The 23,880-nt window shown below is 41.2% G+C and overlaps 1 protein-coding gene and 1 non-coding gene across 2 annotated transcripts in view; both read right to left on the bottom strand.

Annotated features, from left to right (window-relative positions):
* LOC115159783 (electrogenic sodium bicarbonate cotransporter 4-like) overlaps positions 1-23,880 on the bottom strand; it is a 57,829-nt gene that overhangs the window by 26,169 nt on the left and 7,780 nt on the right. The window contains exons 4-7 of the mRNA XM_029709831.1: positions 8,284-8,413; positions 7,596-7,756; positions 6,722-6,877; positions 6,354-6,479 (exon numbers count right to left, since the gene is read on the bottom strand). Of these exons, the coding sequence (XP_029565691.1) occupies positions 6,354-6,479; positions 6,722-6,877; positions 7,596-7,756; positions 8,284-8,413 (573 nt within the window). The remainder of the gene's footprint in view (positions 1-6,353; positions 6,480-6,721; positions 6,878-7,595; positions 7,757-8,283; positions 8,414-23,880) is intronic.
* Positions 403-455, bottom strand: LOC115160308 (U7 small nuclear RNA). The gene has a single exon (XR_003869064.1). It is a non-coding gene; the product is annotated as a U7 small nuclear RNA (small nuclear RNA).

A 23,880-nucleotide genomic window follows, 5' to 3' on the forward strand; every position in this document is an offset into this window, starting at 1 on the left:
GTACAACGGGTTTGATTAGTTTTCTAAAATGTTTTTTTTTTACCCTCGGGGTTGAGGCCTCTCTTGTTTGGATTTGAAAATGTAATCGTTGTAATGGAAAGGGGTGGTGCTCAGGGGGCTGAGTGAAAAAGACACAGAGGAAAGCACCAGTAAAAGCACCAGTAAAAGCACAGCCCCCTTCATTATTGACGCATTGTGACGACAACATCAACGAACCATTCCATACTCTGAAGTCAGGAGGACTTTGAGAGTTAGGTGTTAGCTAGACTAGGATTGGACCCCCCTGCGCTGGCGGACCGTGTGTTTGACACCCCTGCTGTAGTATTTACTGTAGTGATTTTGTGGAAATTAGTGTAGTATTTACGATATTGTTTTTTGTTTTATTATCTTTGACATAGAAGTGGGGGCTTTCTCCTCGAGGAAACCTACTGGACAAATATTAAAAAAGCACATTTTCCATAACCTGTAAGTAGGTAGGACTGGGGTCTGAACCTCTTTTCTATAACCTGTAGAGAACACAATATATGGTCTATAATTGGCATATGGTCTCGTGGATAGCACAAATTGGGCCATGGGGGAGGGGAATGGACGGAGGGTATGCAAATGACCTATTAGCAAATCAATACAGTGTGTAGTATAGTATTCTACAGTTTACTACAGTGTACTACTGTACATAATGATATAGTAAGTACTACACGATCGAGGGATACTACAGTGTGTCCCATACGAAGAAATAACATATATGAATAAATTTCAATAAAATATGAATATATTTAAATATATTTAAATTATTTAAAAAATCAAATATATAAATAAATAAATTAGACACTCACACCTCACAACCGTCTCTACCCCGACGTTATTGTTGAGTCTCTATTGGCCTCTGCTACCTTAGTCTATGCTTTAATAGCTGCTATCTGCCACTTATGAAACATATGGTGTTTATTTCTAAAAGACACTTGAACGTATCTGTAAATATATTTTTAAATATATGAACATTTATGTTTCCAGAGCTGTCAATCACAATTTGAAATGTTCCCGAGCCCAACCCTCAGCCCTGCCTCCAGCTGACTGAGCAATCATTACAATTTTGAATTTTCTTAGAAGAAGAGCAGCCGTCACCGCCAAAAAGCAATATCGTGGATAATGGTGTTTTATTTGATTATATATTAATAACATTTCATTAAAATATGTTTTTAACATGGTAGGTGACAGAGGAAGAAGATAATTTATTCAACTGCAAGCAAGAGTTTTCATCGAACTGGCTAACACAGCTAGCTACCTAGCTAGCTAGATAGGTAGCGCCTTCTTTAGCTTGCCTCCAACGTACAATGTGACTGACCAAGGTAAGAATTGTTTTGAAAATGAAAGTTGAGTAGAATTTAGCAGAGTTAATGTTATGTACAGTTGAAATCGGAAGTTTACATACACTTAGGTTGGAGTCATTAAAACTCGTTTTTCAACCACTCCACAAATTTCTTGTTGACAAACTATAGTTTTGGCAAGTCAGTTAGGACATCTACTTTGTGCATGACACAATACATTTTTCCGACAATTGTTTACAGACAGATTATTTCAATTAAAATTCACTGTATCACCATTCCAGTGGGTCAGAAGTTTACATTCACTAAGTTGACTGTGCCTTTAAACAGCTTGGAAAATTCCAGAAAATGATGTCATGGCTTTAGAAGCTTCTGAGAGGCTAATTGACATCATTTGAGTCAATTGGAGGTGTACCTGTGGATGTATTTCAAGGCCTACCTTCAATCTCAGTGTCTCTTTGCTTGACATCATGGGAAAATCAAAAGAAATCAGCCACGACCTCAGAAAGAAATTTGTAGACCTCCACAAGTCTGGTTCATCCTTCCAAACGCCTGAAGGTACCACGTTCATCTGTACAATCTGTACGCAGCCGTCATACCGCTCAGGAAGGAGACGTGTTCTGTCTCCTAGAGATGAACGTACTTTGGTGCAAAAAAGTGCAAATCAATCCCAGAACAACAGCAAAGAACCTTGTGAAGATGCTGGAGGAAACAGGTACAAAAGTGTCTATATCCACAGTAAAACGAGTCATATATCGACATAACCTGAAAGGCCGCTCAGCAAGGAAGAAGCCACTGCTCCAAAACTGCCATAAAAAAGCCAGACTACAGTTTGCAACTGCACATGGGACAAAGATCATACTTTTTGGAGAAATGTCCTCTGGTCTGATGAAACAAAGGGAACTGTTTGGCCATAATGACCATCGTTATGTTTGGAGGAAAAAGGGGGAGGCTTGCAAGCCGAAGAACACCATCCTAACCGTGAAGTACGGGGGTGGCAGCATCATGTTGTGGGGGTGCTTTGCTGCAGGAGGGTCTGGTGCACTTCACAAAATAGATGGCACCATAAGGAAGGAAAATTATATGGATATATTGAAGCAACATCTCAAGACATCCGTCAGGAAGTTGAAGCTTGGTTGCAAATGAGTCTTCCTAATGGATAATGACCCCAAGCATACTTCCACAGTTGTGGCAAAATGGCTTAAGGACAACAAAGTCAAGGTATTGGAGTGGCCGTCACAAAGCCCTGACCTCAATCCTATAGAACATTTGTGGGCAGAACTGAAAAAGCGTGTGCGAGCAAGGAGGCCTACAAACCTGACTCAGTTACACCAGCTCTGTCAGGAGGAATGGGCCAAAATTCACCCAACTTATTGTGGGAAGTTTGTGGAAGGCCTCCCAAAACGTTTGACCCAAGTAAAACAATTTAAAGGCTAATTGAGTGTATGTAAACTTCTGACCCACTGGGAATGTGATGAAAGAAATAAAAGCTGAAATAAATCATTCTCTACTATTATTCTGACATTTCACATTCTTAAAATAAAGTGGTGATCCTAACTGACCTAAAACAGGAACTTTTTTTCTAGGATTAAATGTCAGGAAAAACTGAGTTTAAATGTACTTGGCTAAGGTGTATGTAAACTTCTGACTTCAACTGTATGTATAAGATATCATTTAATTGCCAAAGCTATTGTTAAATGTTCTTGGTTTGCCAAGCAATGTGATAGATTATTAGATAGATAGATTATTTCTAGCAAAATATTATCTTGTATTTCCCTCCTGCAGTAGATCCATCTGGTCTGGAGCCTCAGCTGCCTATTGACAGACCCCAGCCAATGTAAGTCGTCTTTTGTATCATTTAGCTACCTATTTCCTAATGAAATTAAAATGTGTTCATGAACATTAACCCCTGATTTATTATTCATCTTGTGTGGAATTGTTTTACTGACTCTCTGTCTCTGCATTATCCACAGGGTAACTGTCAACTTGTGAGTCTGCAGGGGACACTGGAGGGGAAGGAATCTGCATTGGAAGTATCAATTTGATGTTCATGAACATTAACCCCTAATTCTTCATCTTATGTGGAATGTCTCTGTATTATCCACAGGGTAACTGTCAACTTGTGAGCAATGTTCGCTCAAAAATGTTCAGTCACTGAGCAAATTTCAGGTCTGCTGAGCGCGTTTACTGTAAACACTGCAGCTGTACCTGCTTTAAGTTAGTTTTAACAATGGTCAAGTAGGCTACTGTGGCTATTTGATCATAATGTAGGCATCCCAGAGTGACCTACCATTAAAAAAACATGGAGAAAATGCATCCGATAACATTTTACATGGAAATAGCTGTTCTATCGTTCAGCCTACAGTAGCAGCCAATGTGTGGTGTTCAATGTAGGCCTATATTCTATGAGACCTTTGAGAAGAAAAGAACATGCAGGGCTTGACATTAACCTGTTTATCTACTTGTCCTTCAGACAATGAGGAGGTGACTGAAAATGTTGTTGTGTTGTTTGATGCAAGAAACCACTTTACAAAACAAAATGCATCATTATTCCCACACCATTATTACAGAGAATCAGGCAAATTATGCTACCTCCTGCCTATTGGCTACTTAGCTTATTAAAGCCTCTCTCAAATGACCTGACTTGCTTTTCAAAGATAGAAATGTAGGAAGCAATGACTTCCTCATTGCTGACTAGAAATGATTTATACTTGTGTTAATAACTCATTAACTAGCAAAGGATATGAGCAAATGTACAAATGTGGACACGTTGCTACATGTAGCTCTCAATTTGATCTCAAAATAAGGCCATCTACTGACGACCGCTCATGCTGTAAAAACAGTCCAGTTGGCACAGATCCATATATGGCAATGGTCTATTTGCACAGAGGCCTAATGCAGCTCTGGTTGGTTATAGTGCACAGGTCTGTGTAGATTAGAGTAAGGTTCTGGGTCGTGCCTGTTAATGCAATAGAATCCCACTCTGATGCGTTCTGCCTACAATAAAATCTTTTTCATAGTTAGTTTGGTATACTAAGTCATAGTTTGTTTTGTTTCGGTATGCTGCATTGAACGTGGCTAATATTGCGTTGATTCGATCACAATTCCCACAGTAAAGGGAAACGTTAATAGTGTTAACTAATGGGGAAAACTCTAGAATGGCCACGGGGAAAACTCTAGAATGGCCACGGGGAAAACTCTAGAATGGCCACGGGGAAAACTCTAGAATGGCCACGGGGAAAACTCTAGAATGGCCACGGGGAAAACTCTAGAATGGCCACGGGGAAAACTCTAGAATGGCCACGGGGAAAACTCTAGAATGGCCACGGGGAAAACTCTAGAATGGCCACGGGGAAAACTCTAGAATGGCCACGGGGAAAACTCTAGAATGGCCACGGGGAAAACTCTAGAAAGTTAAGTGAAGCTTAAGAAGAAAAATGTTCCATTCATTAAAATACATGGCAACATATATTTATGAAATATATTTTGGAATATATTTGACTAGCTACCACAATATGCTGTCAAAATATATTTTCACAACATATATTTAAATATAAACATATATAAAACGGCCAATTTTGTAATATGTCCATATATCTTTGTACTAAATATACGTAAATACAGTGGCTTGCGAAAGTATTCACCCCCATGGCATTTTTCCTATTTCGTTGCCTTACAACCTGGAATTAAAGTAGATTTTTGGGGGGTTTGTATCATTTGATTTACACAACATGCCTACCACTTTGAAGATGGAAAATATTGTTTTTGTGAAACAAACAAGAAACAAGACAAAATAACTGAACTTGAGCGTGCATAACTATTCACCCCCCCCCCCCCCAAATTCAATACTTTGTAGAACCACCTTCAGTCTCTTGGGGTATGTCTCTATAAGCTTGGCTCATCTAGCCACTAGGATTTTTGCCCATTCTTCAAGGCAAAACTGCTCCAGCTCCTTCAAGTTGGATGGGTTCCTGCTGGTGTACAGCAATCTTTAAGTCACTTCACCAATTTGGACTATTTTGTGTATGTTTATTACATGAAATCCAAATTAAATTTAATTTAAAAAAATAATTAATTACAGGTTGTAATGCAACAAAAAAGGAAAAACGCCGAGGGTGAATACTTTTGCAAGGCACTGGATATACACGTTGTTAATATATATGTCAATACATAATTTTTCCGTATGGGGTAGTATAGTATTCTACAGTATACTACAAAATTCTATAGTAAGCACTACACGATCGAGGGATACTACAGAGTGGAGAATAGTATTCTACAGTATACTACACAATTCTATAGTAAGCACTACACGATCAAGGGATACTACAGTGTAGAGCATAGTATTCTACAGTATACTACAACATTCTATAGTAAGCACTACACGATTGAGGGATACTACAGAGTGGAGAATAGTATTCTACAGTATACTACACAATTCTATAGTAAGTACTACATGAAGGATACTACGGTGTGAAGTATAGTATTCTACATTATAGTACAGTTTACTATAGAATTCTAAACTGTAGTATTTTTATATGTGGGATAGTAGACATCTCCAACCCATCTATGTGGTTAAATATAGCTTTAGTTATTGTGTGAATGTGTGTCTTTGTGTGGCCGATTAGACCTAATGATCATTACCCCCAAAGCTGATTATTGATGTGGGGACAAATTAAGTCGGTTAGGACACACACACAAACTAATCTTGTTCACCCTACAATCCCCAGATTGACACACTGTGTACTGGGAGCTCTTGAAAGTACAGTGTGACCAAAGTTTGCACGCAATCACACACAGTAATCCAACATACTGTATCTCTACTGGTTTATGAGGTTAGATATGTCAATTAAAACACCTATCTCTATGAGGATCATAGATAAGAAAAAGGGTGAAAGAGTATTAGTTTGTATGTATACGTGAGGGTTAATGGATCCGTGCATTGAGTGTGTGTGTGTCTATGTGTCTGTGCTCTTGAGTGTGTGTGTCTATGTGTCTGTGCTCTTGAGTGTGTGTGTGTGCGTGTACACTCACGCAGGCGGGCAAGGCTGCCTGACTTGGCGCGTAGGTCTTCTGTAGAACGATGGAGGCCAGAGGCTGAACTAGGACTACGACTGAAGTTAGTACGGCTGGCATTATGAACAGACTGGGGACTACGGCCTAGAGAGAGAGACGGAGTAAGGAAGGAGCATGGTGAAGGCGTTTGTTAAAAGAGGAGAGAAATTATTATTGTTGTTTTAGTCAAATCAGCATGATAGAGATGAAATCAACAAGATCACTCAACACATGCACACACACACACACACACACACACACACACACACACACACACACACACACACACACACACACACACACACACACACATGCACGCAGACCTACAGATGCACACACACACTCACTGGCGGGGCAATTGTTTGATTTGCCCATGTCGGCTAGTGAGCGATGCATGGGTTTCTTATGCTGGTGGCGATGTTTCCGTAGCAACACGAAGCTGACCTTCTCCCTCAGCTCTGGACCAATCAGACCATCAGCTACTTGGCGATCCACAATTTCATCTGGGGTCAGGGGTGAGAGTTCAAGGGTAAAACATAGAGAAACAGAGTGAGATATAGAACAAACGGGTTGCAGGTGTAACTGGTCACAGTGAGATCAGAGTGGTCTCAATCCCAGATCAACCCCTTACCCCCTATCCACTTCAGAGGAGGCTGGTGGGAGTGGCTATAGGAGGACGTGCTCATTGTAATGGATAGAATGGAATCAATGGAACAGTATCAAACACATCAAACATATGGACCCACATGTTTGACTTCGTTCCATTAATTCCATTCCAGACATTACAATAAGCCCTATAGCTCCTCCCACCAAACGCCTCTGATCCACATCCACCTGGCCTATCAGAGGGCAAGATGGAGCTTTACTATATTGGTTACACCTATCAAATTTTCTCGGATCTCCACAGGTGCACAGGAACTATGGGTTGATTTTAGAAGGGAACATAGCCCGGGTCACACTAACCTAACCTAGCAGGCGTAAAACAAGTGCCTGAAACTAAATCCCCTGCATACTGGTCTTGACAATAAGAAGAAAAGCTGTCGGGGGAGGTTCTCTTCTCCACTGTTCAACCAATCCAGTCAATTTGGAGGAGGATGGAGTGTTATCTTGTTAACGTCCAAAAGTGGAAGTCTCGTCACAGGTTGTCTTTCCATTTACCCTGAAAACCAGAACATCAGGCTGTTGGGGACTTGGCAAAGGGTCACACAGACACACACTCACCCACTATCTCTGGCAGGGAGTATCCCTCCAGATCCAGCAGTACACTGCCAGTCTGTATACAGGTCCTCAACTCAAACAGACTGTGGAGGGTCAAGGTGGACACATGGGGCTTACTCCACCTCTCTCCTCCCTCCTCCACCTTCTCCTCAAACTTCACCCACCTAGAGAGAAAGAGTGAGAGGAAGAGAGACAGAGAGATAGAGAGCGACACACACACAGAAAAGAGAGTAAGGTAAAGAGAGCAGACAGGAAAATGCTATAGAGGCATACGAAATACTGTCTGCTGGACTCAAATATGACAATTTCCTGTTTCTTCAAAAGCCAGAGGGTGTCGTTTTTGTTTCACCGCTTTATTCCGTTCTGGCTCTGCTGTGTATGCATGTGCATTATTGAATGTTTGACATATTGATTGATTGGTCGGTCAGCTGGTTTATTGCCTCCCAGCCTGCGACCTTGAGGGATGCTGGGTTTGACCTCTAACCCCCAGAGTCATAGAGGGGAGTCAGATGTAGCCCACTGTAGGGCTCTACTGCTAACACTCTTCTAATGAAACTATCTACAGGTCCCCTACTGACAACTCCCCCAAATCCCACCCAAAGCCCCCCAACAATCCCAAACTAATGAGGGCAAACACTCCAGGGTGGAAACACAAGGGTTGAAGTGTGTGTTTGTGTGTGTGTGTGTGTACCTAGCAGACTCTTTCCACTCCATATCATCTCCATCGTGTTGCAGTGTGTCCATCTCTGTGAAAAGAGTCGGCGTTGGCAAGTCATCATCTTCACCCAGGATGTAACGCAGCCTCTCCGCCGCCGGGGACACTGGGAAATGGAGTTCAAGAATAACTATCAAACCAAAGAAATAGAATTTGAAAATATACTGTATCTACTGTATGTATCGAACACTTTTACTTACAGTGTGTGTGAGTTCTGTATAGGATATTCTACTTTGATGTACGGTGGACAGATAGTTGCTGCAGCTTTGGATTGTCATGACAGTGTGTACTAAACCATTTACTCAGACAAATCAGACATTTTATAGAATCTGTGTTTGTTTATTTGTTTATCTATTTGGAACTCTTTGTAAAATGTATAGCCTGCAACTGTAACTGAATAGAACTGGAAAACTGTAGTGTTCCCAAGACTGTCTCAGAATTTCCTGTCGGTGGAACAAAGCCCATTAACATGCTCCTAGCCCAGGGCTCTGATAACTGCCATCACACCACGCGTCTGCATGGGTGCTTGTGCTGTGTGCTGTATGTGTGTCTGCGTGTGTCGCTCCTCTTCTGATGGTCGTAGCTTACTTTGATCTTGTGTGAGTTCCCTTCCAACCCAACCCAAAACAACACCACTAATCTCTAACGCTCTTACCCCTGTCAGTCACAGAGTCCCAGTGAAAGCTGGTAAATAAATACCCCCTAATCCCCACTCACCCCTCACCCCCTTTATACAGTCAATGAATAACCTCCCCCCTTTCTGCCCCCCCATCTGGTCCATACATTGATTCCCTGAAATGCCAAATGACATGTGACTGATACATAGCACAAACATCTGCATACATACTGTACACACTTCACACAATATACTCTGTAAATTAGTGTGGTGTGCTGGTGTGTTTGCGTGGTATTTCACTTTCAGAACCCATATCTGTGCTACGGTTTGAGGATAAGAAGTGGGTGTGTGAATGTGTGAAGTGTGTGTGTACATGTGTGTTTGTGTGTGTGTGTTGATCTGCTCCTTGGCAGCAGTAGTTTTTAATCCCAGTGGTCTGAGGTACAGGAGCTCACAGACAGACGGGAGGGAGGGAAGGGTTGGTATGTAATGTATGCAATGTTCCTGATGCAAGCCAGAAAGATAAGTCACGAGCTTGATGACTTTCATCACTTTGGTTCTGGATTGAATAAAACCCACACAAAACCGAAGCAAGTATTTGATATGATTCTGTTAATCTCTTTTTTGCCTACAGTATAAAACTATTGGTATTGAGTTGCTAAGATAAGCATCACAGTGCCTAAGAGCACTGCCCAAGAGTCAGCGCATGGTAACAGCACATGGACAGACCCTGTCTCTAAGAGGGTTTACTGAGGATAGACAGACAGGCCCTGTCTCTTTTTATTTAAATTTTTTTATTTCACCTTTATTTAACCAGGTAGGCAAGTTGAGAACAAGTTCTCATTTACAATTGCGACCTGGCCAAGATAAAGCAAAGTAGTTCGACCCATACAACAACACAGAGTTACACATGCAGTAAAAACAAACATACAGTCAATAATACAGTAGAAAAATAAGTCTATATACAATATGAGCAAATGAGGTGAGATAATGGAGGTAAAGGCAAAAAAAGACCATGGTGGCGAAGTAAATACAATATAGCAAGTAAAACACTGGACTGGTAGATTTGTAGTGGAAGATAGTGCAAAGTAGAAATAGAAATAATGGGGTGCAAAGGAGCAAAATAAATAAATAAATACAGTAGGGGAAGAGGTAGTTGTTTGGGGTAAATTATAGATGGGCTATGTACAGGTGCAGTAATCTGAGCTGCTCTGACAGCTGGTGCTTAAAGCTAGTGAGGGAGATAAGTGTTTGCAGTTTCAGAGATTTTTGTAGTTCGTTCCAGTCATTGGCAGCAGAGAACTGGAAGGAGAGGCGGCCGAAGGAGGAATTGGCTTTGGGGGTGACCAGAGAGATATACCTGCTGGAGCGTGTGCTACAGGTGGGTGCTGCTATGGTGACCAGCGAGCTGAGATAAGGGGGGACTTTACGTAGCAGGGTCTTGTAGATGACCTGGAGCCAGTGGGTTTGGCGACGAGTGTGAAGCGAGGGCCAGCCAACGAGAGCGTACAGGTCGCAGTGGTGGGTAGTATATGGGGCTTTGGTGACAAAACGGATGGCACTGTGATAGACTGCATCCAATTTATTGAGTAGGGTATTGGAGGCTATTTTGTAAATGACATCGCCGAAGTCGAGGATCGGTAGGATGGTCAGTTTTACAAGGGTATGTTTGGCAGCATGAGTGAAGGATGCTTTGTTGCGAAATAGGAAGCCAATTCTAGATTTAACTTTGGATTGGAGATGCTTGATGTGAGTCTGGAAGGAGAGTTTACAGTCTAACCAGACACCTAGGTATTTGTAGTTGTCCACATATTCTAAGTCAGAACCGTCCAGAGTAGTGATGCTGGACGGGCGGGCAGGTGCAGGCAGCGATCGGTTGAAGAGCATGCATTTAGTTTGACTTGTATTTAAGAGCAGTTGGAGGCCATGGAAGGAGAGTTGTATGGCATTGAAGCTCATCTGGAGGGTTGTGTCCAAAGAAGACAGTGTCCATAGAAGGGCCAGAAGTATACAGAATGGTGTATACTCCGATTTGACACACTGAACTCTATCAGAGAAGTAGTTGGTGAACCAGGCGAGGAAATCATTTGAGAAACCAAGTCTGAGTCTGAGTCTGCCGATGAGGATGTGGTGATTGACAGAGTCGAAAGCCTTGGCCAAGACAATGAATACAGCTGTACAGTATTGTTTCTTATCGATGGCGGTTAAGATATCATTTAGGACCTTGAGCGTGGTTGAGGTGCACCCATGACCAGCTCTGAAACCAGATTGCATAGTGGAGAAGGATTCGAAATGGTTGGTAATCTGTTTGTTGACTTGGCTTTCGAAGACCTTAGAAAGGCAGGGTAGGATAGATATAGGTCTGTAACAGTTTGGGTCAAGAGTGTCCATCCCCTTTGAAGAGGGGGATGACCGTAGCTGCTTTCCAATCTTTGGGAATCTCAGAAGACACGAAAGAGAGGTTGAACTGGCTAGTAATAGGGGTTGCAACAATTTCGCCAGATAATTGAACAGAACATCAAAAAGAACAGAACATCAGCTGACTGGATTTGGGAGAAGAAGAAATGGGGAAGGCTTGGGCGAGTTGCTGTGGGGGGTGTAGTGATGTTGACCGGGGTAGGGGTAGCCAGGTGGAAAGCATGGCCAGCCCTAGAAAAATGCTTATTGAAATTCTCAATTATAGTGGATTTATCGGTGGTGACAGAGTTTCCTATCCTCAGTGCAGTGGGCAGCTGGGAGGAGGTGTTCTTATTCTCCATGGACTTTACAGTGTCCCAGAACCTTTTTGAGTTTGTGTTGCAGGAAGCAAATTTCTGCTTGAAAAAGCTAGCCTTGGCTTTTCTAACTGCCTGTGTATATTGGTTTCTAACTTCCCTGAAAAGTTGCATATCACAGGGGCTGTTCGATGCTAATTCAGAATGCCACAGGATGTTTTTGTGTTGGTTAAGGGCAGTCAGGTCTGGAGAGAACCAAGGGCTATATCTGTTCCTGGTTCTAAATTTCTTGAATGGGGCATGCTTATTTAAGATGGTGAGGAAGGCATTTAAAAAAATAACCAGGCATCCTCTACTGATGGGATGAGGTTAATATCCTTCCAGGATACCCGGGCCAGGTCGATTAGAAAGGCCTGCTCGCTGAAGTGTTTCAGGGAGCGTTTGACAGTGATGAGTGGAGGTCGTTTGACCGCTGACCCATTACGGGTGCAGGCAATGAGGCAGTGATCGCTGAGATCTTGGTTGAAAACAGCAGAGGTGTATTTAGAGGGCAAGTTGGTTAGGATGATATCTATGAGGGTGCCCGTGTTTGCGGCTTTGGGGTGGTACCTGGTAGGTTCATTGATAATTTGTGTGAGATTGAGGGCATCAAGCTTAGATTGTAGGATGGCCGGGGTGTTAAGCATGTCCCAGTTTAGGTCACCTAGTAGCACGAGCTCTGATGATAAATGGGGGGCAATCAGTTCACATATGGTGTCCAGAGCACAGCTGTGGGCAGAGGGTGGTCTATAGCAGGTGGCAACTGTGAGAGACTTGATTTTAGAGAGGTGGATTTTTAAAAGTAGAAGTTCAAATTGTTTGGGTACAGACCTGGATAGTAGGACAGAACTCTGCAGGCTATCTCTGCAGTAGATTGCAACACCGCCCCCTTTGGCCGTTCTATCTTGTCTGAAAATGTTGTAGTTAGGGATGGAGATTTCAGAGTTTTTGATGGTCTTCCTAAGCCAGGATTCAGACACGGCTAGGACATCCGGGTTGGCAGAGTGTGCTAAAGCAGTGAATAAAACAAACTTAGGGAGGAGGCTTCTAATGTTAACATGCATGAAACCAAGGCTATTACGGTACAGAAGTCATCAAAAGAGAGTGCCTGGGGAATAGGAGTGGAGCTAGGCACTGGAGGGCCTGGATTCACCTCTACATCGCCAGAGGAACAGAGGAGGAGTAGGATAAGGGTACGGCTAAAAGCTATGAGAATTGGTCATCTAGGACATCCGGAACAGAGAGTAAAAGGAACAGGTTTCTGGGGGTGATAAAATAGCTTCAAGGTATAATGTACAGACAAAGGTATGGTAGGATGTGAATACAGTGGAGGTAAATCTAGACATTGAATGATGATGAGAGAGATATTGTCTCTAGAAACATCATTGAAACCAGGTGATGTCATCGCATGTGTGGGTGGTGGAACTGAAAGGTTGGATAAGGTATAATGAGCAGGGCTAGAGGCTCTACAGTGAAATAAGCCAATAAACACTCACCAGAACAGCAATGGACAAGGTATATTGACATTAAGGAGAGGCATGCTTAGCCGAGTGATCATAAGGGTCCAGTGAGTAGTGAGGTTGGTTGGGGTCACGGCGATTCAGACAGCTAGCTGGGCCATGGGTAGCAAGCTGGCAGAAGATGGACTGTTTTTAGCCACCTCGTGCATTTCCGTCGTTAGATTAGTGGGGTTCCGTGTGGTAGAGGGGACCAATCCAATTGGCAAAATAGTTATTGTTATAGTGGCCCAAGAAAATTGTCCGATAGACCTATTCAGATAGTAGCCGATAAGACAGCTAACGTTTAGCGGGCCGCAGATGGGCGTTCAGGTTACGTCGCGACGGAGGGGCCAGTTGGATAACTCTTTCGGGCAGATAACGTCGGTAGTCCAGTCGTGAAGGCCCGGTGGGGCTCCGCATCGGCAGTAAAACGGGTCCGGATAGGTGATTGTAGCCCAGGAGTGGCTGATGGAACTCCAGCTGGCTAGCTCCGGAATAATTGATGTTTGCTCCGGGACCGACGTTAGCCAGTAGACACTCGGATAGCAGCTAGCTCGCTGCAAGATCCAGGTGTAAATGTCCAGAGCTTGCGATAGAAATCCGGGGATATGGAGAGAAAATAGGTCCGGTATGCTCTGGTCTGAATCGCGTTGTACAAAACTGCCGATAGCTTTTCGAGCTAAAGGATAGCTGATGACCACCAACCGTGGTTAGCTGAATACTAACGTTAGCTAGTGAACTGGCTAACTTCTGGCTAACTTCTGGCTAGCTTCTGTTGTGGATTTCAGATTTGAGGTAAATAATACTTTAAAAAAAGAAAATTGGTGAGGCGGGTTGCAGGAGAGTGTTTTGAAGTTGAGTTTTTAGAAGAAAAAAAATATATAAAAAATATATGCGAAGAAAAGATGTAAATATATATACACGGGACACGACAAGACGAGGACAAAGAACGTCTGACTGCTATGCCATCTTGGATAAGATGGGGACGTCTAAGAGGTTACTGAGGACAGACAGACAGATCCTGTCTCTAAGATGTTACTGAGGACAGGCAGACAGACCATGTCTCTAAGATGTTACTGAGGACAGACAGACAGACAGACAGACAGACAGACAGACAGACAGACAGACAGACAGACAGACAGACAGACAGACAGACAGACAGACAGACAGACAGACAGACAGACAGACAGACAGACAGGCCCTGTCTCTAAGACGGTAATTACTGAGGACAGACAGACAAATAGATCCTGTCTCTAAGAGGTTACCGAGGACAGACAGACCCTGTCTCTAAGAGGTTACTGAGGACAGACGTACAGATCCTGTCTCTAAGAGGTTACTGAGGACAGATATACAGGCCCTGTCTCTAAGAGGTTACTGAAGACAGACAGATGACCTTGAGGCCCAATTTTCTAATAACAAATGCAATCTAATAGTTGACAGAGGGAGATTGAGAGAAAGAAGCAGAGTGAATAAGAGAAAGAAGCAGAGTGAATTAGACAAAGAAGCAGAGTGAATCAGACAAAGAAGCAGAGTGAATAAGAGAAAGAAGCAGAGTGAATCAGACAAAGAAGCAGAGTGATTCAGACAAAGAAGCAGAGTGAATCAGACAAAGAAGCAGAGTGAATCAGACAAATAAGCAGAATGAATCATAGAAAGAAGCAGGGATAATCAGACAAAGAAGCAGAATGAATCAGACAAAGAAGCAGAGTGAATCAGACAAAGAAGCAGAGTGAATCAGAGAAAGAAGCAGAGTGAATCAGAGAAAGAAGCAGGGATAATCAGACAAAGAAGCAGAATGAATCAGACAAAGAAGCAGAGTGAATCAGACAAAGAAGCAGAGTGAATCAGAGAAAGAAGCAGAGTGAATCAGAGAAAGAAGCAGAGTGAATCAGACATAGAAGCAGAGTGAATCAGAAAAAGAAGCAGAGTGAATCAGACAAACAAGCAGAGTGAATCAGAAAAATAAGCAGAGTGAATCAGACAAACAAGCAGAGTGAATCAGAGAAAGAAGCAGAGTGAATCAGACATAGAAGCAGAGTGAATCAGAGAAAGAAGCAGAGTGAATAAGAAAAAGAAGCAGAGTGAATCAGAGATAGAAGCAGAGTGAATCAGACAAAGAAGCAGAGTGAATCAGACAAAGAATCAGAGCAAATCAGAGAAAGAAGCAGAGTGAATCAGAGAAAGAAGCAGAGTGAATCAGACAAAGAAGCAGAGTGATTCAGACAAAGAAGCAGAGTGAATCAGACAAAGAAGCAGAGTGAATCAGACAAATAAGCAGAATGAATCATAGAAAGAAGCAGGGATAATCAGACAAAGAAGCAGAATGAATCAGACAAAGAATCAGAGTGAATCAGACAAAGAAGCAGAGTGAATCAGAGAAAGAAGCAGAGTGAATCAGAGAAAGAAGCAGAGTGAATCAGACATAGAAGCAGAGTGAATCAGAAAAATAAGCAGAGTGAATCAGACAAAGAAGCAGAGTGAATCAGACAAAGAAGCAGAGTGAATCAGACAAATAAGCAGAATGAATCATAGAAAGAAGCAGGGATAATCAGACAAAGAAGCAGAATGAATCATAGAAAGAAGCAGGGATAATCAGACAAAGAAGCAGAGTGAATCAGAGAAAGAAGCAGAGTGAATCAGAGATAGAAGCAGAGTGAATCAGACAAAGAAGCAGAGTGAATCAGACAAAGAATCAGAGCAAATCAGAGAAAGAAGCAGAGTGAATCAGAGAAAGAAGCAGAGTGAATCAGACAAAGAAGCAGAGTGAATCAGACAAAGAAGCAGAGTGAATCAGAGAAAGAAGCAGAGTGAATCAGACATAAAAGTAGAGTGAATCAGAAAAATAAGCAGAATGAATTAGACAAAGAAGCAGAGTGACTCAGAGAAAGAAGCAGAGTGAATCAGAGAAAGAAGCGGAATGAATCATAGAAGAAGCAGGGTAATTCAGACAAAGAAGCAGAGTGAATAACACAAAGAAGCAGAGTGAATCTGAGAAAGAATCAGAGTGAATCAGACAAAGAAGCAGAGTGAATAAGAAAAAGAAGCAGGGTGAATCAGACAAAGAAGCAGAGTGAATAAGAGAAAGAAGCAGAGTGAATCAGACAAAGAAGCAAAGTGAATCAGACAAAGAAGCAGAGTGAATCAGAGAAAGAAGCAGAGTGAATCAGACATAGAAGTAGAGTGAATCAGAAAAATAAGCAGAGTGAATCAGACAAAGAAGCAGAGTGAATCAGAGAAAGAAGCAAAATGAATCAGAGAAAGAAGCAGGGTATTCAGACAAAGAAGCAGAGTGAATAAGGCAAAGAAGCAGAGTGAATCAGACAAAGAAGCAGAGTGAATAAGAGAAAGAAGCAGAGTGAATCAGACAAAGAAGCAAAGTGAATCAGAGAACGAAGCAGAGTGAATCAGAAAAAGAAGCAGCAGAGTGAATCAGAGAAAGAAGCAGAGTGAATCAGAAAAAGAAGCAAATTGAATCAGACAAAGTAGCAGAGTGAATCAGACAAAGAAGCAGAGTGATTCAGAGAAGAAGCAGAGTGAATCAGAGAAAGAATCAGTGTGATTCAGAGAAAGAAGCAGAGTGATTCAGAGAAAGAAGCAGAGTGAATCATAGAAAGAATCTGTGTGAATCAGAGAAAGAAGCAGAGTGAATAAGAGAAAGAAGCAGAGTGAATCAGACAAAGAAGCAAAGTGAATCAGACAAAGAAGCAGAGTGAATCAGAGAAAGAAGCAGAGTGAATCAGACATAGAAGTAGAGTGAATCAGAAAAATAAGCAGAGTGAATCAGACAAAGAAGCAGAGTGAATCAGAGAAAGAAGCAAAATGAATCAGAGAAAGAAGCAGGGTATTCAGACAAAGAAGCAGAGTGAATAAGGCAAAGAAGCAGAGTGAATCAGACAAAGAAGCAGAGTGAATAAGAGAACGAAGCAGAGTGAATCAGAAAAAGAAGCAGCAGAGTGAATCAGAGAAAGAAGCAGAGTGAATCAGAAAAAGAAGCAAATTGAATCAGACAAAGAAGCAGAGTGAATCAGACAAAGAAGCAGAGTGATTCAGAGAAGAAGCAGAGTGAATCAGAGAAAGAATCAGTGTGATTCAGAGAAAGAAGCAGAGTGATTCAGAGAAAGAAGCAGAGTGAATCATAGAAAGAATCTGTGTGAATCAGAGAAAGAAGCAGAGTGAATAAGAGAAAGAAGCAGAGTGAATCAGACAAAGAAGCAAAGTGAATCAGACAAAGAAGCAGAGTGAATCAGAGAAAGAAGCAGAGTGAATCAGACATAGAAGTAGAGTGAATCAGAAAAATAAGCAGAGTGAATCAGACAAAGAAGCAGAGTGAATCAGAGAAAGAAGCAAAATGAATCAGAGAAAGAAGCAGGGTATTCAGACAAAGAAGCAGAGTGAATAAGGCAAAGAAGCAGAGTGAATCAAACAAAGAAGCAGAGTGAATAAGAGAAAGAAGCAGAGTGAATCAGACAAAGAAGCAAAGTGAATCAGAGAACGAAGCAGAGTGAATCAGACAAAGAAGCAGAGTGAATCAGACAAAGAAGCAGAGTGATTCAGAGAAGAAGCAGAGTGAATCAGAGAAAGAATCAGTGTGATTCAGAGAAAGAAGCAGAGTGATTCAGAGAAAGAAGCAGAGTGAATCATAGAAAGAATCTGTGTGAATAAGAAAAAGAAGCAGAGTGAATCAGAGATAGAAGCAGAGTGAATCAGACAAAGAAGCAGAGTGAATCAGACAAAGAATCAGAGCAAATCAGAGAAAGAAGCAGAGTGAATCAGAGAAAGAAGCAGAGTGAATCAGACAAAGAAGCAGAGTGATTCAGACAAAGAAGCAGAGTGAATCAGACAAAGAAGCAGAGTGAATCAGACAAATAAGCAGAATGAATCATAGAAAGAAGCAGGGATAATCAGACAAAGAAGCAGAATGAATCAGACAAAGAATCAGAGTGAATCAGACAAAGAAGCAGAGTGAATCAGAGAAAGAAGCAGAGTGAATCAGAGAAAGAAGCAGAGTGAATCAGACATAGAAGCAGAGTGAATCAGAAAAATAAGCAGAGTGAATCAGACAAAGATGCAGAGTGAATCAGACAAAGAAGCAGAGTGAATCAGACAAATAAGCAGAATGAATCATAGAAAGAAGCAGGGCTAATCAGACAAAGAAGCAGAATGAATCATAGAAAGAAGCAGGGATAATCAGACAAAGAAGCAGAGTGAATCAGAGAAAGAAGCAGAGTGAATCAGAGATAGAAGCAGAGTGAATCAGACAAAGAAGCAGAGTGAATCAGACAAAGAATCAGAGCAAATCAGAGAAAGAAGCAGAGTGAATCAGAGAAAGAAGCAGAGTGAATCAGACAAAGAAGCAGAGTGAATCAGACAAAGAAGCAGAGTGAATCAGAGAAAGAAGCAGAGTGAATCAGACATAAAAGTAGAGTGAATCAGAAAAATAAGCAGAATGAATTAGACAAAGAAGCAGAGTGACTCAGAGAAAGAAGCAGAGTGAATCAGAGAAAGAAGCGGAATGAATCATAGAAGAAGCAGGGTAATTCAGACAAAGAAGCAGAGTGAATAACACAAAGAAGCAGAGTGAATCTGAGAAAGAATCAGAGTGAATCAGACAAAGAAGCAGAGTGAATAAGAAAAAGAAGCAGGGTGAATCAGACAAAGAAGCAGAGTGAATAAGAGAAAGAAGCAGAGTGAATCAGACAAAGAAGCAAAGTGAATCAGACAAAGAAGCAGAGTGAATCAGAGAAAGAAGCAGAGTGAATCAGACATAGAAGTAGAGTGAATCAGAAAAATAAGCAGAGTGAATCAGGCAAAGAAGCAGAGTGAATCAGAGAAAGAAGCAAAATGAATCAGAGAAAGAAGCAGGGTATTCAGACAAAGAAGCAGAGTGAATAAGGCAAAGAAGCAGAGTGAATCAGACAAAGAAGCAGAGTGAATAAGAGAAAGAAGCAGAGTGAATCAGACAAAGAAGCAAAGTGAATCAGAGAACGAAGCAGAGTGAATCAGAAAAAGAAGCAGCAGAGTGAATCAGAGAAAGAAGCAGAGTGAATCAGAAAAAGAAGCAAATTGAATCAGACAAAGAAGCAGAGTGAATCAGACAAAGAAGCAGAGTGATTCAGAGAAGAAGCAGAGTGAATCAGAGAAAGAATCAGTGTGATTCAGAGAAAGAAGCAGAGTGATTCAGAGAAAGAAGCAGAGTGAATCATAGAAAGAATCTGTGTGAATCAGACAAAGAAGCAGAGTGATTCAGACAAAGAAGCAGAGTGAATCAGACAAAGAAGCAGAGTGAATCAGACAAATAAGCAGAATGAATCATAGAAAGAAGCAGGGATAATCAGACAAAGAAGCAGAATGAATCAGACAAAGAAGCAGAGTGAATCAGACAAAGAAGCAGAGTGAATCAGAGAAAGAAGCAGAGTGAATCAGAGAAAGAAGCAGAGTGAATCAGACATAGAAGCAGAGTGAATCAGAAAAAGAAGCAGAGTGAATCAGACAAACAAGCAGAGTGAATCAGAAAAATAAGCAGAGTGAATCAGACAAACAAGCAGAGTGAATCAGAGAAAGAAGCAGAGTGAATCAGACATAGAAGCAGAGTGAATCAGAGAAAGAAGCAGAGTGAATAAGAAAAAGAAGCAGAGTGAATCAGAGATAGAAGCAGAGTGAATCAGACAAAGAAGCAGAGTGAATCAGACAAAGAATCAGAGCAAATCAGAGAAAGAAGCAGAGTGAATCAGAGAAAGAAGCAGAGTGAATCAGACAAAGAAGCAGAGTGAATCAGACAAAGAAGCAGAGTGAATCAGACAAAGAAGCAGAGTGAATCAGACAAATAAGCAGAATGAATCATAGAAAGAAGCAGGGATAATCAGACAAAGAAGCAGAATGAATCAGACAAAGAATCAGAGTGAATCAGACAAAGAAGCAGAGTGAATCAGAGAAAGAAGCAGAGTGAATCAGAGAAAGAAGCAGAGTGAATCAGACATAGAAGCAGAGTGAATCAGAAAAATAAGCAGAGTGAATCAGACAAAGAAGCAGAGTGAATCAGACAAAGAAGCAGAGTGAATCAGACAAATAAGCAGAATGAATCATAGAAAGAAGCAGGGATAATCAGACAAAGAAGCAGAATGAATCATAGAAAGAAGCAGGGATAATCAGACAAAGAAGCAGAGTGAATCAGAGAAAGAAGCAGAGTGAATCAGAGATAGAAGCAGAGTGAATCAGACAAAGAAGCAGAGTGAATCAGACAAAGAATCAGAGCAAATCAGAGAAAGAAGCAGAGTGAATCAGAGAAAGAAGCAGAGTGAATCAGACAAAGAAGCAGAGTGAATCAGACAAAGAAGCAGAGTGAATCAGAGAAAGAAGCAGAGTGAATCAGACATAAAAGTAGAGTGAATCAGAAAAATAAGCAGAATGAATTAGACAAAGAAGCAGAGTGACTCAGAGAAAGAAGCAGAGTGAATCAGAGAAAGAAGCGGAATGAATCATAGAAGAAGCAGGGTAATTCAGACAAAGAAGCAGAGTGAATAACACAAAGAAGCAGAGTGAATCTGAGAAAGAATCAGAGTGAATCAGACAAAGAAGCAGAGTGAATAAGAAAAAGAAGCAGGGTGAATCAGACAAAGAAGCAGAGTGAATAAGAGAAAGAAGCAGAGTGAATCAGACAAAGAAGCAAAGTGAATCAGACAAAGAAGCAGAGTGAATCAGAGAAAGAAGCAGAGTGAATCAGACATAGAAGTAGAGTGAATCAGAAAAATAAGCAGAGTGAATCAGACAAAGAAGCAGAGTGAATCAGAGAAAGAAGCAAAATGAATCAGAGAAAGAAGCAGGGTATTCAGACAAAGAAGCAGAGTGAATAAGGCAAAGAAGCAGAGTGAATCAGACAAAGAAGCAGAGTGAATAAGAGAAAGAAGCAGAGTGAATCAGACAAAGAAGCAAAGTGAATCAGAGAACGAAGCAGAGTGAATCAGAAAAAGAAGCAGCAGAGTGAATCAGAGAAAGAAGCAGAGTGAATCAGAAAAAGAAGCAAATTGAATCAGACAAAGTAGCAGAGTGAATCAGACAAAGAAGCAGAGTGATTCAGAGAAGAAGCAGAGTGAATCAGAGAAAGAATCAGTGTGATTCAGAGAAAGAAGCAGAGTGATTCAGAGAAAGAAGCAGAGTGAATCATAGAAAGAATCTGTGTGAATCAGAGAAAGAAGCAGAGTGAATAAGAGAAAGAAGCAGAGTGAATCAGACAAAGAAGCAAAGTGAATCAGACAAAGAAGCAGAGTGAATCAGAGAAAGAAGCAGAGTGAATCAGACATAGAAGTAGAGTGAATCAGAAAAATAAGCAGAGTGAATCAGACAAAGAAGCAGAGTGAATCAGAGAAAGAAGCAAAATGAATCAGAGAAAGAAGCAGGGTATTCAGACAAAGAAGCAGAGTGAATAAGGCAAAGAAGCAGAGTGAATCAGACAAAGAAGCAGAGTGAATAAGAGAACGAAGCAGAGTGAATCAGAAAAAGAAGCAGCAGAGTGAATCAGAGAAAGAAGCAGAGTGAATCAGAAAAAGAAGCAAATTGAATCAGACAAAGAAGCAGAGTGAATCAGACAAAGAAGCAGAGTGATTCAGAGAAGAAGCAGAGTGAATCAGAGAAAGAATCAGTGTGATTCAGAGAAAGAAGCAGAGTGATTCAGAGAAAGAAGCAGAGTGAATCATAGAAAGAATCTGTGTGAATCAGAGAAAGAAGCAGAGTGAATAAGAGAAAGAAGCAGAGTGAATCAGACAAAGAAGCAAAGTGAATCAGACAAAGAAGCAGAGTGAATCAGAGAAAGAAGCAGAGTGAATCAGACATAGAAGTAGAGTGAATCAGAAAAATAAGCAGAGTGAATCAGACAAAGAAGCAGAGTGAATCAGAGAAAGAAGCAAAATGAATCAGAGAAAGAAGCAGGGTATTCAGACAAAGAAGCAGAGTGAATAAGGCAAAGAAGCAGAGTGAATCAAACAAAGAAGCAGAGTGAATAAGAGAAAGAAGCAGAGTGAATCAGACAAAGAAGCAAAGTGAATCAGAGAACGAAGCAGAGTGAATCAGACAAAGAAGCAGAGTGAATCAGACAAAGAAGCAGAGTGATTCAGAGAAGAAGCAGAGTGAATCAGAGAAAGAATCAGTGTGATTCAGAGAAAGAAGCAGAGTGATTCAGAGAAAGAAGCAGAGTGAATCATAGAAAGAATCTGTGTGAATAAGAAAAAGAAGCAGAGTGAATCAGAGATAGAAGCAGAGTGAATCAGACAAAGAAGCAGAGTGAATCAGACAAAGAATCAGAGCAAATCAGAGAAAGAAGCAGAGTGAATCAGAGAAAGAAGCAGAGTGAATCAGACAAAGAAGCAGAGTGAATCAGACAAAGAAGCAGAGTGAATCAGACAAAGAAGCAGAGTGAATCAGACAAATAAGCAGAATGAATCATAGAAAGAAGCAGGGATAATCAGACAAAGAAGCAGAATGAATCAGACAAAGAATCAGAGTGAATCAGACAAAGAAGCAGAGTGAATCAGAGAAAGAAGCAGAGTGAATCAGAGAAAGAAGCAGAGTGAATCAGACATAGAAGCAGAGTGAATCAGAAAAATAAGCAGAGTGAATCAGACAAAGATGCAGAGTGAATCAGACAAAGAAGCAGAGTGAATCAGACAAATAAGCAGAATGAATCATAGAAAGAAGCAGGGATAATCAGACAAAGAAGCAGAATGAATCATAGAAAGAAGCAGGGATAATCAGACAAAGAAGCAGAGTGAATCAGAGAAAGAAGCAGAGTGAATCAGAGATAGAAGCAGAGTGAATCAGACAAAGAAGCAGAGTGAATCAGACAAAGAATCAGAGCAAATCAGAGAAAGAAGCAGAGTGAATCAGAGAAAGAAGCAGAGTGAATCAGACAAAGAAGCAGAGTGAATCAGACAAAGAAGCAGAGTGAATCAGAGAAAGAAGCAGAGTGAATCAGACATAAAAGTAGAGTGAATCAGAAAAATAAGCAGAATGAATTAGACAAAGAAGCAGAGTGACTCAGAGAAAGAAGCAGAGTGAATCAGAGAAAGAAGCGGAATGAATCATAGAAGAAGCAGGGTAATTCAGACAAAGAAGCAGAGTGAATAACACAAAGAAGCAGAGTGAATCTGAGAAAGAATCAGAGTGAATCAGACAAAGAAGCAGAGTGAATAAGAAAAAGAAGCAGGGTGAATCAGACAAAGAAGCAGAGTGAATAAGAGAAAGAAGCAGAGTGAATCAGACAAAGAAGCAAAGTGAATCAGACAAAGAAGCAGAGTGAATCAGAGAAAGAAGCAGAGTGAATCAGACATAGAAGTAGAGTGAATCAGAAAAATAAGCAGAGTGAATCAGGCAAAGAAGCAGAGTGAATCAGAGAAAGAAGCAAAATGAATCAGAGAAAGAAGCAGGGTATTCAGACAAAGAAGCAGAGTGAATAAGGCAAAGAAGCAGAGTGAATCAGACAAAGAAGCAGAGTGAATAAGAGAAAGAAGCAGAGTGAATCAGACAAAGAAGCAAAGTGAATCAGAGAACGAAGCAGAGTGAATCAGAAAAAGAAGCAGCAGAGTGAATCAGAGAAAGAAGCAGAGTGAATCAGAAAAAGAAGCAAATTGAATCAGACAAAGAAGCAGAGTGAATCAGACAAAGAAGCAGAGTGATTCAGAGAAGAAGCAGAGTGAATCAGAGAAAGAATCAGTGT

This window comes from Salmo trutta, chromosome 23, assembly GCF_901001165.1.
Source record: "Salmo trutta chromosome 23, fSalTru1.1, whole genome shotgun sequence".
Taxonomy (NCBI): domain Eukaryota; kingdom Metazoa; phylum Chordata; class Actinopteri; order Salmoniformes; family Salmonidae; genus Salmo; species Salmo trutta.